The sequence below is a fragment of the Mytilus trossulus genome, chromosome 2 (assembly GCF_036588685.1).
Source record: "Mytilus trossulus isolate FHL-02 chromosome 2, PNRI_Mtr1.1.1.hap1, whole genome shotgun sequence".
NCBI lineage: Eukaryota > Metazoa > Mollusca > Bivalvia > Mytilida > Mytilidae > Mytilus > Mytilus trossulus.
In genome coordinates this window covers 25,057,284-25,072,855 of record NC_086374.1, presented here as the reverse complement: position 1 = coordinate 25,072,855, position 15,572 = coordinate 25,057,284, and the positions used below count along the sequence as shown (strand labels likewise).

The window sequence follows — 15,572 nt, the reverse complement described above, 5'->3', positions numbered from 1 at the left end:
TCGGTCATTTTTACATAATTCACGATCTTTTTGACCCAATATTTTGCCTTTAACAGCCACACATTTCCGGTCATAAAAGTGACATGATGATTAATTACTATCAAAACAAGTCCTACTTCAATACTTTCTAATTTAAATCAAGGCTAATTAGTTGTTGGACAGCTGAAATCAGTGAACCCGGAAATCTATACCTGTTCAGGTGACAGGTAAACTATTTTCAGTACCGGACATCGTATAAAATGATCAATTATTTTTTAACATTTCAGCGGTTTGTATTTAATGGATTTAGTCCAAAAGATTAAAATTATAAGAAATACGTTTATAAACATGATTTGATGAAAAATTTTAAAAGTTTTAAAAATCGTCAGAACTACGTCTATGTAGTATGAACTAGAACACATGTGCGCATGTGCACAGGTGGGTAGTTTAATTATGCATCCTACATTTCTTCAAAAATGCTAAAATTATCATTGAAACCTGTATCTAAAGTTCATTTGAAGTATTTTGTTGAAGAAATAACGTGAAAAAAGCTTCTACACTCAGTCGTGCTTTGTAAACGTACACGGATTTTACGTATCCGTATATGGTCCATGTTTTACCATTGTCATGTCAATATCCGGTATAAAACCGAAAGTAAAGTTTTTGACAACATCAATTTGCACAAATAAAGAGTCTAAGGCAGATATGAGCACACTGATGTGCACACTTTGAATGATGCACTGTCAATTTAACAGTTTACGTCAGAACATCAAATTCATATCAATGTAAAGTTTAATAACATTTTTTTTTAATCTATTGTCAATCATAGGGATGGCCATCTGATTACTATGTTTAAATTGCCTTATGTGACTTAGTCTTAGGGACTAAAATTGGGATCAGATATAAAATGTCTGGCTGTCTCAAATATTTTTTGGAAGCCCTGGATTATAACCCTATCACATTTTTGCAATCATAAGAACATCGCAATAATTTCTGAATTTACAGTATATTGAACAATAATAAGATAAAAGTTTTAAAAAAAATGAAACATTGAACAAACTTCAAATAAAAAATTACTTATTTAATGTACACATTATTTATATTCATATATTCATGTTATATTATCACATTTTTCACCCATCTGGGTAAATATTTCATTTGCAGTATCTGTTTTAGCAAAACACAAGAGAATATTATAAATCAAAACAATCTGGTCGATAAGAAAACTGTAGCTGTCAACATAGATACACAGAATAAAACAGATAAAGATAGTCCTAACTCTGGTGAGAATCATTACAGTTGTAACTTTGTGTCTTGTATATTAAAGTACGTCGAAACTAAGAAAACAAGTTATACAGTCTTCTCACAACAGAGAAGAGATGAAAATTGTTCACTATTTATGATTTTCATGAAAGTATGAAAGATTCAATGAAGTGATCTGCTGTATACTATTTGAAGAGTAATCTGGAAATCAAAAATAGGACAAAGCTAAGGTTGTCCAGGGGTAACAGTCTACTCTATCACCCTCTTTAATATGTAGTATTTAAGGTTGTCTGTGGCTTTCCAGGGGTAACAGTCTACTCTATCACCCTCTGTAATATGTAGTATTTATATATTATGAGCCTCTCTATAAAGGTTGTCTGTCACTTTCCAGGGGTAACAGTCTACTCTATCACCCTCTGTAATATGTAGTATTTATATATTATGAGCCTCTCTATAAAGGTTGTCTGTCACTTTCCAGGGGTAACAGTCTACTCTATCACCCTCTGTAATATGTAGTATTTATATATTATGAGCCTCTCTATTATTAAACTATGTTCTAACATATCCCTTTTAATGAAATTTAATTTTATATTCCCAAATAAAGTTTTCAAAGACGTATCTATTATGATCAATGAAAGGGATCAAATGACATCTAAAAATGTAAACATTTGTAACACAAGTTCTTCACTTCAGGTGATATTTATACGACTATTTTAAATGTTTTCAGCTGATAAGAAGCATAAGAAAGCAGGTGAGATCACCTGGTGGTCACTCACTTTCATATTTGTAGGATTCTGCACTGTGTTTTCATCTCAAATATTTTCACATGCTTACAAACACATTTTCATTAATTCTAGGGAAAGTTTGCACTATATTTCTGTATTGTTTAACAACTGGTTTGTTCAAATTCTGCAATAAATACCATCAAACTTATTTTGATACAACTGGAACACACTAGAAAAACTATCTCTTAATCAAGTTAGATGGAGGGAGTTAGTCAATGGTGTCTGCTCCCCAGAGGAGCCAAGGGCCTAAGTAAATAGAAAGTAATTTTGAAATGGGTTTTACTTATGAAATATATTGCAAATAATAGTACATGATGACAACTTATGACCATGCACTGTAGATACAGGAATACAATCCTGGTCCTATATGTCAAAGGGGAGATAATCAAACTCACTTAACTCAATATGCAGCAATTATCTAGGGTAAACACAAATCCTAAATAGGTTGTTAATTTAGAAATTTGTGCAACACTACCAGAGGATGTATAAGGAATATAAAACTGGGCCTACATGTTATTGACAAAGATCCTCCCAAGAGTCACTCAAGTAATATGCTCACTTTGGGTATTCTTCCCACTGACAAAAAACTATGAAGAAAGGTCTGTTTAGCAGGAACTTTGTAATCTGCAGATTGTTGTTACATTTTTTTCATTTCAAAACAATCTGTTTATTTATTTGTTTCAAAGTAGGTGACTTTTGAGAACTTGCTAATGGTATAAACCTTTTTCACAAACAAAAATGCACTTGGTTGCAGAGCACTTAGAATTTTTCCATTTTTTTACTTTTTCAACATAAATTTCTTAACATTCTTTGTATGACTATATTTCTTGTGTAATTTAAATCGATGAAATATGTTCTTTTATAACTTTATAGTTGCTAAAAACGAATAAATTAACCCTGTTGTTTCAAAGAAAAATATAACCAATTGCGAAAAATAATGAATATAACTTACTTCATGAACCAAGGAAATAAATGGGTGTTATTTATTATATAATTTAAATGTTAAAAGTGAATATACCTCATATATGCATTTCTGGGAAAAAAATTCTAATAATTTTACCCCATCTTTCAAGGCCCAAGACTACATAAACATTTTATGAAATTCAGATACTCTTTTCTGGAATAATTTTTAAGCCAAGTTTTATGGAAGTTGTATTGTTAACCATTTCTTACCAATCATTTTATTAAAAGTGTTGACACTAATTATTATTAATATAACATTTCTTATGTGTGTGTTTTAGAAAAATATTAGATCACTTGCATGAAAATTATATAGATAATACATATATTTATTTTGTTTTCAGACAATAGCAGCTTGGGTCTGACTGAGATAGAAAAGAAACAGCAAGAAGGAGGTTTTGGTGTCCCTAAACCAATGCTTCCATATAGTTCTATGTTTATATTTGGTCCAACTAATCCGTAAGTACTTAACTCATACATTATATAAATGTATTTACACCTTTGGTATTTAGCTGTATTTTGCCTCCGAATGACCTTTAGATCCCCCTTAGTCCTTGTGACATCACATGTTTTGAATTATGATGTCAAAGTTTACTGGAACCTGTGTGATTTTACGTAATGGCGGACATATTTGCATACATGTGTAAATACATCTATTGCTGGTCACTCTCACAATCTCGCTCATCTACATCTTCACATTCAACTCTGAAATAAAACAGAGCAAAATCTTTTAACAGATAGACCAAACTTAATTGTTTCAAACATCTTTGTCTTGTTATAAACAAAATTGAATACAATGTCAATAATGAAAACTTTAAATCATTTACTTAAAGATTTGAAATGGAATTGAATTTCCATAATACCTTCTACAAATGTATCTTATTTAACCAAAATTAGTAATTTTAAAAATGCTTAAATTTTTTATTTTCAGAGTTCGTCGCTTCTGCCATTTTGTCGTCAATCTTCGATATTTTGACTTATTTATCATGATTGTCATTTGTGCCAGTAGTATTGCCTTGGCAACAGAAGAGCCTGTGAAAGAAGATGCCTTCAGAAACAAAATTTTAAATTATTTTGATTATGTGTTTACGGTGGTTTTCACAATAGAAATGATACTAAAGGTAAGTAATTACAAAGTATGCTTTTATACACATGAAGACATTCATTTAAAGGTTTTTGCAAATGACGTTATAGTAAAACATTCTGTTTATAGTGTTCTTGGCCAAAGGTCATGTAAACCTATCAAATCCCTTGATGTATGTTGTCTGTCATCAGAAATAAGCTGTTTTGTTTTCTCTCTTGAATTTGCTGTGTAAGTCAACAAAGACTGTAATAGGGGTCCATTTAAAATTTGTCTTTTTAATTTTATGCTATTTGATGTAGTGTTTAAATCTTTGCTTTGGATTGTTCAGGTTAATATAGCTCTTTCTGAATTATAGGATAACAGATCAAATATGGTGGGAAATTATACTTCTTTATGTCATAAAGGAGTTTATATATAACTTTAGTTTACTTTCTCCGATAGATAAAATCTTATTACAACCACAGCAAGTAACTGTGTCTGTCCACACTTTATATATTATACTTCATGTGATTGTATGTTGTATGCTTCTCTCAGCAGAGTTTTTGATCCATGTATGTACTTATATTACAGATAATTGACATGGGTATCATCCTACATCCTGGAGCTTACTGTAGAGATCTGTGGAATATCTTAGATGCCTCAGTTGTCATATGTGCTCTTGTTGCTTTCTTTTTCACGTAAGTATATCTTACTTATAAACACCAACATAGATTTATTGGGCTTTTATGGTAGTAAAATGAAAACATTATTTAAATGGATTAGATGTTTAGAAGATTTGTTGTGTATTTAGACTAATTATGGGTAACATACTTCCATATATAATAGCATTTAATTTCTTTTCTTCACATTTTTATGACATCTCAACTACTAAACAAGTTTACAATTTATTTGTATAATTGTTTTCCAAGTCACATATTCATGCTTATAATGAAAACAAGCATACCAAGTATTTAGATACATTGCTATTGATCAGCAGTAACAATTTTATATATAACCTTGTACAATTCAACTTCTTTTATGTCTTTCAACTGTGACTATATAGTGGTTATAAATAAAAAATAATAAATCCTAATTTTGGTACACAAATGTGGCCAATAATAGCTACCATTACACCTCCAGAAGCAAAACAAACTGATAAGAAAATTGAATGATATAGAATGGAACTGTAAATTTGAATGACTTCTTAATCGGGAATTATTTTCTAATTTTGACCATTCTTTAGTGGGTGAGTATATTGCAATGCCAAAACTAGATGTTGTTTTAAAACTGCGATAAATTCTACATTAGTGTGAAATGAATAACATTTTATAATAATTGTTTGTTTGCATGTTTTCATGTTAATCTTCTTGTTTGTCACTTATTCATCCTGAGCATAAACAAGAAGAAGAAAAAACTTGTCTGATGTTGTCTCGCCTGTGGACTTTTTTTACAGTTTACATTCAGATTTAGTCTAAGGTTTCAGATTTTTTCTGATAGATGGACTCGGTAAAAATTTACAGACAGTCTGGGATTAAATTTATTTTACATGACAAATTTTAAACCTTTGTGGATTGTTATAAACTTGGACAGAAGCTAATCTTTGACATTATTTTGTATTGTTATTTGTATAACCGACTTTGAATAAATCTTTTTTTATTATTATGCTAGACCAAGAAATAGCATAACAAAAAAGTTAATATATTTAAAAGAATATTTTTAAAATTCTGTATTATACTGTCAAATGGAATCACTTTTTGGGTCAACATTACACAGACAGTGGCAATAACAGGGAGGTGACAGGTTTCAGTGGAAGCCCTTATGATTTTTTCTGCATTTTCTGTCGACAGGGGAGACATATCTCTGTATAAACAGTTTATTTTAAACATTTTTATATTATTGCTCATTTCAATTTTTTGTGCATATTTCTCTTTACTGTTTCTGTGCTCAAACAAAACACAACTACAGCAAAAGGCACATATATATTTATAACATTTATTCTGCAAATCTGTTCAGCAGTTTCATGGTAGAAATAGCCATCACTGTAATCTTCAATACCTTTCGACATTGTGTGCCCCCTGTTTTATTTATTGATCTGAATGATTTTAAGGCTTTTTCCCATATCATACTTCAACTCACCATATTAATAAAAAATTAAACATGGTATCATATATATGAATTTTGAAATTAAAGAGAAAGTTATATAATGATGAAATTTACCCAAAAAATCATAATGATAGTTTTTTGCTTTTGCATTATATGACATTAAAAATATTTAACTGTGTATTTAGTATGTTTAACACGTGAGTACTAAATAGGGGAAGGTAGTGTGATTGGTTTTATGAAGAGTGATCACTGTATTCAACATCCACGATAGAATTATCAACTATCATAATATATTTCACTTTTTGTTTGAAATAATATATTGTAATATAGTTTGTCAACTTCCAAAAAAGAAACCACACTAAACTATTGTATGTTTAAAGCATTAATAGTTTAACTGGATGTTGATATATCAGTGCATTACCTCTGCTTTTTGTCCATGCCTCAATCCTTGTTATAGAATCCTTTATACAAAAGCTGTTAATCCAATATTCCTTACAAATGGTTAGTTTGGAATTAGTACACAATTTGAATAATATATTTTCAATGTGAATTTTCTGTCTAATAATTTGCAATTGTAGTTCAAGTAGGGTGCAACTTGTCTGTACTTAAAAATTAGTTTGTAGTTGTTGAGAAGCCACTATCAGCACCTATTTTCCCTTGTTTATCAAATGAAGATCTGAAGAAATCTTATTTAAGTCCTAATCAGATAATAATGGTACCATATTCTGTTTTAAATCCCAATTAATTTGGTATTTTGAATCTCTACACTTACGCTTCAAATCAACAGAACTGATGATGTAGCACATGATATGTTTTTACAGGTTTGAAGTAAATCGTCCCCCCTAAAAAAAAATTAAGAAAAGATAGACTTCATATTTGCCATTTTGTTAAGTCAAATGAGGTTTTCCTCAGATCTTCATCTGAAATGACATTAAATTGCAGCAACTGTTAACAGATTGTATTCACATTGTTGGGAACTATATGCACATTGCAAATTCAATTTAAGTAATTATTTATATGTTACAATAGTTCAATGAGTTTTTATTAGTGTTTATAAGAGGTAGCTATCATATGTTGTGTAAACATCCATGAAACAGCCACTCCACTTTGTGTGATTGGTAATACAAGAATGTATTATTACTAGAAAATCAACTGTTGTGTTTGAACTTTTTGTTATTTTCAAGCAGATCTATACACACTACATACTGTGTAATTTATTGATTTCAGTTTTCTAGCAGACATTGTAATACACACTAAATACTTTTTAATTCCATTGATTTCATTGCTATCATTATCGAATGAAGAAAGATATAAAGTGAAAAATGATTAGTTATTCGTAAAAGTAGAGATTAGCTAATGAAACAGTCAAATATTTTATTCTTAAATTATGAAACATATAAAAAAGAAGATATGGTATGATTACCAATGATACAACTCTTCACAAGAGACCAAATAACACAGAAATTAACAACTATAGATCACCATATATTGTGTATTTGTACAATAACACTACTTCAAACTTCACTGAATTGTAGTGAGTTTTTTTTTCAGTGATGGAATATGCATTACATGATTTATGAAAATAGGAACAGCTAATGATCAAAAGTGACTCTTTGCATTTGATTTAAAGCCTTATTTGAAAATAAATTTTCATGATAACTTTTTTTTCTCATAAATTCCTTTGTTGAAAAAATGTTTTCTTTGTATAATGAACATTCTTATTGGAATAAAGTAAAAGCCAGCATTTATCAAGTTAAGTGAAGGGAAGGAGATGAATAGAAATTGTTCAGAAGCTGTAGGGAGCACAGTTACACTTGACTGTAATGATTTAGTTTCATCTTATTGTGTCTGTACCATCTTGTTGTTGAATATCAGTCAATGATAAAATAAAAATGAATACAAGGGTTGATACGATCTTTTATATATTTCTGTGTTTTAACTGAGTTTTATGATTTTGTGCAGAAAAGGCAGGCAAGTTTGAATATTACTTACCACTTATTGTTAACCACACTGAATGCATTGGAAATGAGATTTTTTTTTAGCTCCAAATTTGGTTTTGTTAGATTTTTATGTTGTCTAGTGGAAATTTTGCCAGATGAGTTTTCAGAGAGAATTGGGAATAAAATACAGACTAAAGTGCTTTAAAGGAAAAAGTTTCAATTGAATATAAAAATTTTGAAATATTTTAATTTGCAAGCTGATTTGTGATAACTTTATCAAGAGGAAATGATTAAAATCAAAAACCATTATATTAACACAGGTCTGTATCGCTATGATTGCTCAGATATTTTTCAATGCAACTTTTTTATGATAGTCGCATATGATTTATAATCAACTAATACATTTATTTATAAACAACAGGGAATGTTCATTTTCTAAACACTGGCTTATGAAATTTTTGACAGTAAAATTTTAGGAAACATCTTTAGGTTCTTTCTAATTTGATTTGATTTTTAAGCAGAATAAAAAAATTAAGATGATTCTACATATTTTACTCTGTGGCAGTATTGTTTGTAAGATTTACAGAATTCTTTTAAAGTCAATGTCTCAGAAACTTATATACTATGAACAATGTTTCTTTAAGGATCACATCAATTTATAGAATGACCATCAATTATTTTGTTCTCATTCTTGCAGTGTGTATTGATAATTTGTTTTTTGACACTATGTTTGTTCTCAATTGTATAAGATAGCTAAAACAATCAATGAAGTAAAGTCATTTTTTAAAATGTGCACTCTCCAGGTAGATTAAGAGTTCACTGCCTCTTTTATTTTGTCTAAGTTGACTTTATAGTCAAATCTAATGACAGCTTTATATTATTAAATTGGTTCTATACCATCTATATCTCTATGTAAGGGCAACTCTTCCTAATCAGAAATATGGTTATTGATGAAATTTTACTGATTTGTAAAACACAACATTAGGATGTGCATAATCCTTGTCCAACATGCAAGGGCAGATAATCAAATTTACTTACTTCAAGGCCTCAGAACACAATTATTCTTGTTCTTGGCTACAATGCATTTTTATGCCCCACCTACGATATGCCTCACCTACGATAGTAGAGGGGCATTATGTTTTCTGGTCTGTGCCTCCGTTCGTTCGTTCGTCCGTTCGTTCGTCCTTCTCCAGGTTAAAGTTTTTGGTCGAGGTAGTTTTTGATGAAGCTGAAGTCCAATCAATATGAAACTTAGTACACTTGTTGCTTATGATATGATCTTTCTAATTTTAAAGCCAAATTAGACATTTGACCCCAATTTCACGGTCCACTGAACATAGAAGATGAAAGTGTGAGTTTCAGGTTAAAGTTTTTGGTCAAGGTAGTTTTTGATGAAGCTGAAGTCCAATCAACTTGAAACTTAGTACACTTGTTGCTTATGATATGATCTTTCTAATTTTAATGCCAAATTAGATTTTTTACCCAATTTCACGGTCCATTGAACATGGAAAATGATAGTGTGAGTCGGGCATCCGTGTACTTAGGACACATTCTTGTTATCTATGAAAGTAAAGTTGAATAAAAAAAATTGCACCGTTTCAAACATGAAATAAATTTAACTGCCTATAGACCATTACTATTCTAATCAAATATGCTTGTCCCAGGGCAATCCATCAGTGCTTTTTCTTTTGATAGCCCTATTAACATGCCAATGGTAGGATTTGCATCTTGAATAAATGACGAACGTTAATTTCTATCCTACTTTCAAATTGGCCAAATCACTACTTTCCCTTTCAACAATATTTTTGTTCCACATGATTTACTTATTTCAATATATATGCAACTAAAAGGACCTCTTAAATAGTAAACATTTAAATGAAAACAGTAGACAGATTAATTAGGATGAAATACCCAATAAGATAATTGGGAACTATGTTCCTAGACCATGAACAAAGGGAATTAATTGTGGTCTGAGGCCTCAATGTGGCAATACTTTTCTTTAAAGGCAAGTCCTCATAAACAACTAGACTAATATAAAAACTGCACACAGTTATAGATAGAACATTATTGGAAAAGAACCACTTCTGAGATTCTCAAATGTGGTACATTTTTTATGCCATTCTAATTTATAATGTTAGTTATAATGGTCTGGATATCTAGAGATTTTTGTATTCTTCTCTTAAAAAGATAATGTGCAGTTATTGATTTGAAATAAAAATCATAAAAACATGAATCCAGTTAGCCACTATCTTGACATTGGAAACAAAAAATAAAAATAAAGTTTAATAAACCATGGACTCTATTTAAAGCATGTTTAATTTCTTTCTTCAACCTTTTGCTTGCATTTTGCACTGTTAAGACAGCACATGGTTTTGCATGGAATTGATTGATCAAAAATCCTCAATCTATCCACATATGTTTTAAAATTGTCTACAAATGTTGCCTGAGTTTTATTTATAATCCCTTTTCTACCAACTTTATAAGATGTTAAGTTTAAAAACTTTCCATTTTTACTTTCTTAGGTATTATAAAATAAGATTGAATACAAAAGTAAATTACAGAATTATTTTTTTTCTGAACTATTATGATATAGTTTCGATTTCATTAGCAACATGATGTATATAGATGTATATTTTATAGTAATAGTAATCTATTATATTTCAGGAAAAACTCTGTATTTTAGACTTTTTTACTTTTCAACTTTTGTGCAGTTTAGATTGGGTATATGATTCAGATTGTAAAGAGAAGTAATGTTTCCCCTTCTTATACCCTTATTGTACAAAAATGTTTAATTTAAAATCAGTAGACAGAGTATGTTACAGAATCAGAAATCATTCTATTTTATGAACTGATGAAATAATATTCTTTAATTTCTTTGTAGTGAAAGTGCAGGGAAAAATTTGAATACAATCAAATCACTGAGAGTGTTTAGAGTTCTTCGACCACTTAAAACAATTAATAGAATTCCAAAGTTAAAGGTGAGAAAAAATACCTAGTAACTATCTAAATAAATCAGCAATTTCTTGTACAAGTTCTATAATGGTGGACAATCTACTATTTTAAAAGAGTAAAGACCCTTGGAAATTAACTTTATGGAAAATTTCCTTGTTAGAGGTCTCAAGGGTACAATTCATGCCAGATTTTTTATAAAACTGTTACTATAGCTTAATATGAGCTATATCTCATACAAGTTCTAAAATGGTGGACTCTTGCCTTTTTTTAAAAGAGTAGGCCCTTAAAAATTAAATTAATGGATATGGCATTGTTTGCACTCTCAAGAGTAAAATATTTTTATAAAACTTATTCTGTAGGTTAATATCAGTAATATCTATAATGATAGACTTTTGACTTTTTAAAAAGAGTTTTGCCCTTGATAATATGAAATATGTGCAACTGGGGGGACATTTGAATTCTGTCCTTTTATTTTTATATGAATGCAAACAAAAACATTTTAACCCCCAAAATGTGTCTTTTGTTATGTTCATTACATATAAAACTGTATCTGTTTTAGGCTGTGTTTGATTGTGTGGTGAATTCCTTGAAGAATGTGTTTAACATCCTTATTGTATACATGCTGTTCCAGTTTATTTTTGGTGTAATTGCTGTACAGTTATTTAAAGGGAAGTTTTTCTTTTGTACTGATGAATCAAAAGAGACAAAGCAAGAATGTCAGTGAGTACATGTCCAAAAAAAAAAGTATAATGATATTTATAAATGTGTTGGCATTAATTTATAATTTATTGTCACAAATATATTTACAATATCTACTATGCTAAGTATTTGTTAATGTTAGTTATTTATGCTGGCAAATGTTAACAATTGTTTGTTGTAGTCTTGACTAATACAGATCAGACATTGCTTAAGGAATCAAAATTATCATCTTTTCTCAATGAATAGTTCAATTATGGATGTAATACCTCTTCTGATAGGCTGAAAGTCTTTGTCTATTGGCTCATAGACATAATTTGGTCTTGTGACTCGGACGACATCAATGGTTTTCATAATTTACTCCTTATACAATACAAAAGTTTTTTTTTGATTCGGTTCATATTAAACAATACAAACATACGCTCTATAGAGCTTTTTACCGATTATCCTTGAAAATGGAATTTAAACAAAAATGATGTGGTAGTTTCTTCCGGTATTTTTTAGTAAAATGCATAGACTATAGATCTCAAGACATAAATTACCATGTGTATCTGTTATTCATAAGAAAAATAAACTTATTGTCAACCATAGATGATTTGAAGATTTCTCATTGAAAATCTGCATTGACTTTCTACCAGGTCTCCTATTTCAAAAATTTAAGATAGGCATACTTTCCATCTCTTTAGGGGTCAGTTTTTCTCATATGAAGATGGATCTGAGACTCCTACAGTTCAGGATAGAGTGTGGGACAGGAGAGATTTCCATTATGACAACATTGTTTATGCCATGTTGACCCTGTTTACTGTTACAACAGGAGAAGGATGGCCTCAGTGAGTATTGCATTATTACACATAGGGAGAATGGTTTCTTTCAGTATTATTGTATCAAATTAGCCCTTAGAGGGACCAGTCATAGATTATATTTATTATACCTCAGTATGTTTTTTCTATATAAAAAATTATGAAATGGTTGTGCTATTTTTTATTCCACAGACTTTTTGCCAGTCAATAGTTTCAAAGACTATTACCCTGGTTAATAGTTTCATAATCATCTTTCCCGTACTGTTTCATGTTTATATTTAATTGGACAATAATGATGTCATTAACTATTTTGCTTGGCAACGTCAAACTCTAATATTGTAAACAGTATAACATCTGTTTGTGTCGATTGTAATTTCACTTACAAGAAGCAATTATAAAAGAGAGAAAATCTTGGCACGTATTTTTTGAAGATCTAAAATATAGCACCTTATTCATAATATGAGTTCTGTAGTCGTATTCTAAAAGTGAATTTGCATTTAGTGTACTTTAGCTTAAATTTATCATATGCACGGAAATTTTAACACAAGTATTTCTAGTCTTGATTGCAATTAATGAAATATTTACAAATACAAGAAGAACTTAAAAAAAAACTGTTTAGTTCATCGATCTTGTGCATGTCAAGTTATGTGATATTTATTTCTTTTTTATGCCCCACCTACGATAGAAGGGGGGCATTATTTTTTCTGGTCTGTGCGTCCGTTAGTCTGTTCGTCCGTTTGTCTATCCCGCTTCAGGTTAAAGTTTTTGGTCAAGGTAGTTTTTGATGAAGTTGAAGTCCAATCGACTTCAAACTTGGTACACATGTTCCCTATGATATGATCTTTCTAATTTTAATGCCAAATTAGAGTTTTTACCCCAATGTCACGGTCCACTGAACATCGAAAATGATAGTGTGAGTGGGGCATTCGTGTACTGGGGACACATTCTTGTTTTCCGATGATATTTGTACACTTTTAGAAAATTAGTTAATTTGGTATGTAAAAACACTTATTGACTGTGTTGTTCAGTATAATAAAACACCTAATGACTGGTTGTACCGGTAATTGCAAGTTTGTTGTCCCTTCGCATACCAACTATTGCTCTCGGCTTTGCCTCGAGCAAGAGTTGGTATCTCAGAGACAACAAACTTGCTATTACCCATACAACCAGTCAATAGGTGTAAATTATCAACTGGGTATGAGTGGAATAGTAAGTTTATTGTCTCATGTACAACTATTGCCCCGAGGTGAAGCTTGGGGCACTAGTTATGTTTGAAGTGGACAATAAGATTACTATTCCATGATAATCCAGTCAGTAAATGTTTTATTATACAGAAAGAGACCACAAACAATGACTGTAGGGGCTACATCAACTACTGGGGATTCATCAATTTTTGGTGGTTTTGCCAATTCTTAATACAAACCTATAGAAAATTGATATTCATTGAAAATTTGATTTCATGGTCACCTGTACCAACGTAATCCACTAAAAATTGGTATAAAATGAATAATTGTGAATCCACAATATCAGAATATATACTGCTTATTATAGCAGTAACACAACTATACTGTTCAACGTTTACTTCATAAAAATTTTGAATGCAAAGGCTACATCCTGCACTGATGTTAACCCTAGATTTGAAACATGACGACTTCACTCCAACTGTATTCTAAAACATCCTCCAATCCTGTAGCTGATGTTGAAATTCCAGGAAATATAATGATGCTGGTGGTCAAATAGTTGGAAATTATTGACCTGTCAGATAGTAAATCGCTTTTCAATTTGAAAAATAGTGAAAAGAATGTGTACTTATTTTTTATAGAAAATGATAACTGAGGTATAATGATTATTATTGTTGTATAGCTTATGCATATACAATTTAATCAGTCTTATAGTAATATTTACATCCAAAAAGTCAGCAATAATTTTATATTTCAGAATCTTAAAAAATTCAATGGAGGCAACAAAAGAAGATCATGGTCCTAAACAAGCTTATAGAATGGAGATGGCTATTTATTATGTTGTGTTTTTCATTGTCTTTCCATTTTTCTTTGTAAACATTTTTGTGGCCTTAATCATTATAACATTTCAAGAACAAGGGGAGAGTGACTTAGGTGATCAAGATTTAGACAAAAATCAGGTAATTTTGTTTTTAAATTTAATATGAAAATGCATTGACCTAGTATAGGATGTAGCTTTAAATATAATCTACATAGATTGAGTATAGGATATTGAGATAAAAATGAAACTATTGCTAAGTCTCAGACAAACCTGTTGACTAAAACATCTGACTATTTCACCATGTTTTCCTAGACTAAGTTATCTATTCATACACATAACATAAAACATTCATAAATAACATGAGAAAAGCATGGGCTTGTACAATTTTAAAATATGAATATCAACCAAATGCAGGACCATAAGTGTTCATATCTGTTTTAAAATCAATATAATGTAGCTAAGTGCGCACCCATGCACAAGATTGACAAGGACAATTTTCACTTTCGTATTTCTTTTAAAAATTACTGACTTTATGTCGTTGTATAGGCCTTTATCAAATTTTATAAACTTTTAGTTAAATGTAATTGATGATAAAGTGAATAACTGAATTCTAAAACTCACCCTATTTTTCATATCTTCAAAGAACTTACAATCTTTTTCAGAAACAATGTATAGATTTTGCTGTAAATGCTAGACCTGTTTGTCGTTATATGCCGCAGAATAAAGATTCTATAAAATACAAGATTTGGAAGATTGTTGTGTCTCCCAAGTTTGAATACTTAGTAATGACTCTCATTGCTTTAAACACAATCGTGCTGATGATGAAGGTAAGTCTTATGATCAGTGAATAAATAGGTTACAAATAGAATATAACCAACATGTACATTATAATTCAAGCCAGATGGTTGTTTTCACCAATATATATTTGAATGTCTATACATTAAATGCTCTTCAAAGATGGTTAAGGCTTAATGATATTTTGGTGTATTTCTGTTTAGAATTTTTCTCAGAGCTTTGTACTTTTGTTATT

The 15,572-nt window shown here is 30.1% G+C and overlaps 1 protein-coding gene across 3 annotated transcripts in view; it reads left to right on the top strand.

The window, feature by feature from the left end:
* LOC134706827 (voltage-dependent calcium channel type A subunit alpha-1-like) overlaps positions 1–15,572 on the top strand; it is a 119,234-nt gene that overhangs the window by 79,865 nt on the left and 23,797 nt on the right. For 2 of the 3 annotated variants that reach the window (XM_063566131.1, XM_063566132.1), the window contains exons 25-34: positions 1,144–1,262; positions 1,970–1,993; positions 3,332–3,446; positions 3,919–4,108; positions 4,642–4,748; positions 10,975–11,071; positions 11,605–11,765; positions 12,428–12,571; positions 14,480–14,681; positions 15,205–15,369. In XM_063566131.1, coding sequence (XP_063422201.1) covers positions 1,144–1,262; positions 1,970–1,993; positions 3,332–3,446; positions 3,919–4,108; positions 4,642–4,748; positions 10,975–11,071; positions 11,605–11,765; positions 12,428–12,571; positions 14,480–14,681; positions 15,205–15,369 — 1,324 coding nt within the window. The remainder of the gene's footprint in view (positions 1–1,143; positions 1,263–1,969; positions 1,994–3,331; positions 3,447–3,918; positions 4,109–4,641; positions 4,749–10,974; positions 11,072–11,604; positions 11,766–12,427; positions 12,572–14,479; positions 14,682–15,204; positions 15,370–15,572) is intronic. The other variant, XM_063566130.1, reaches the window with a different exon arrangement.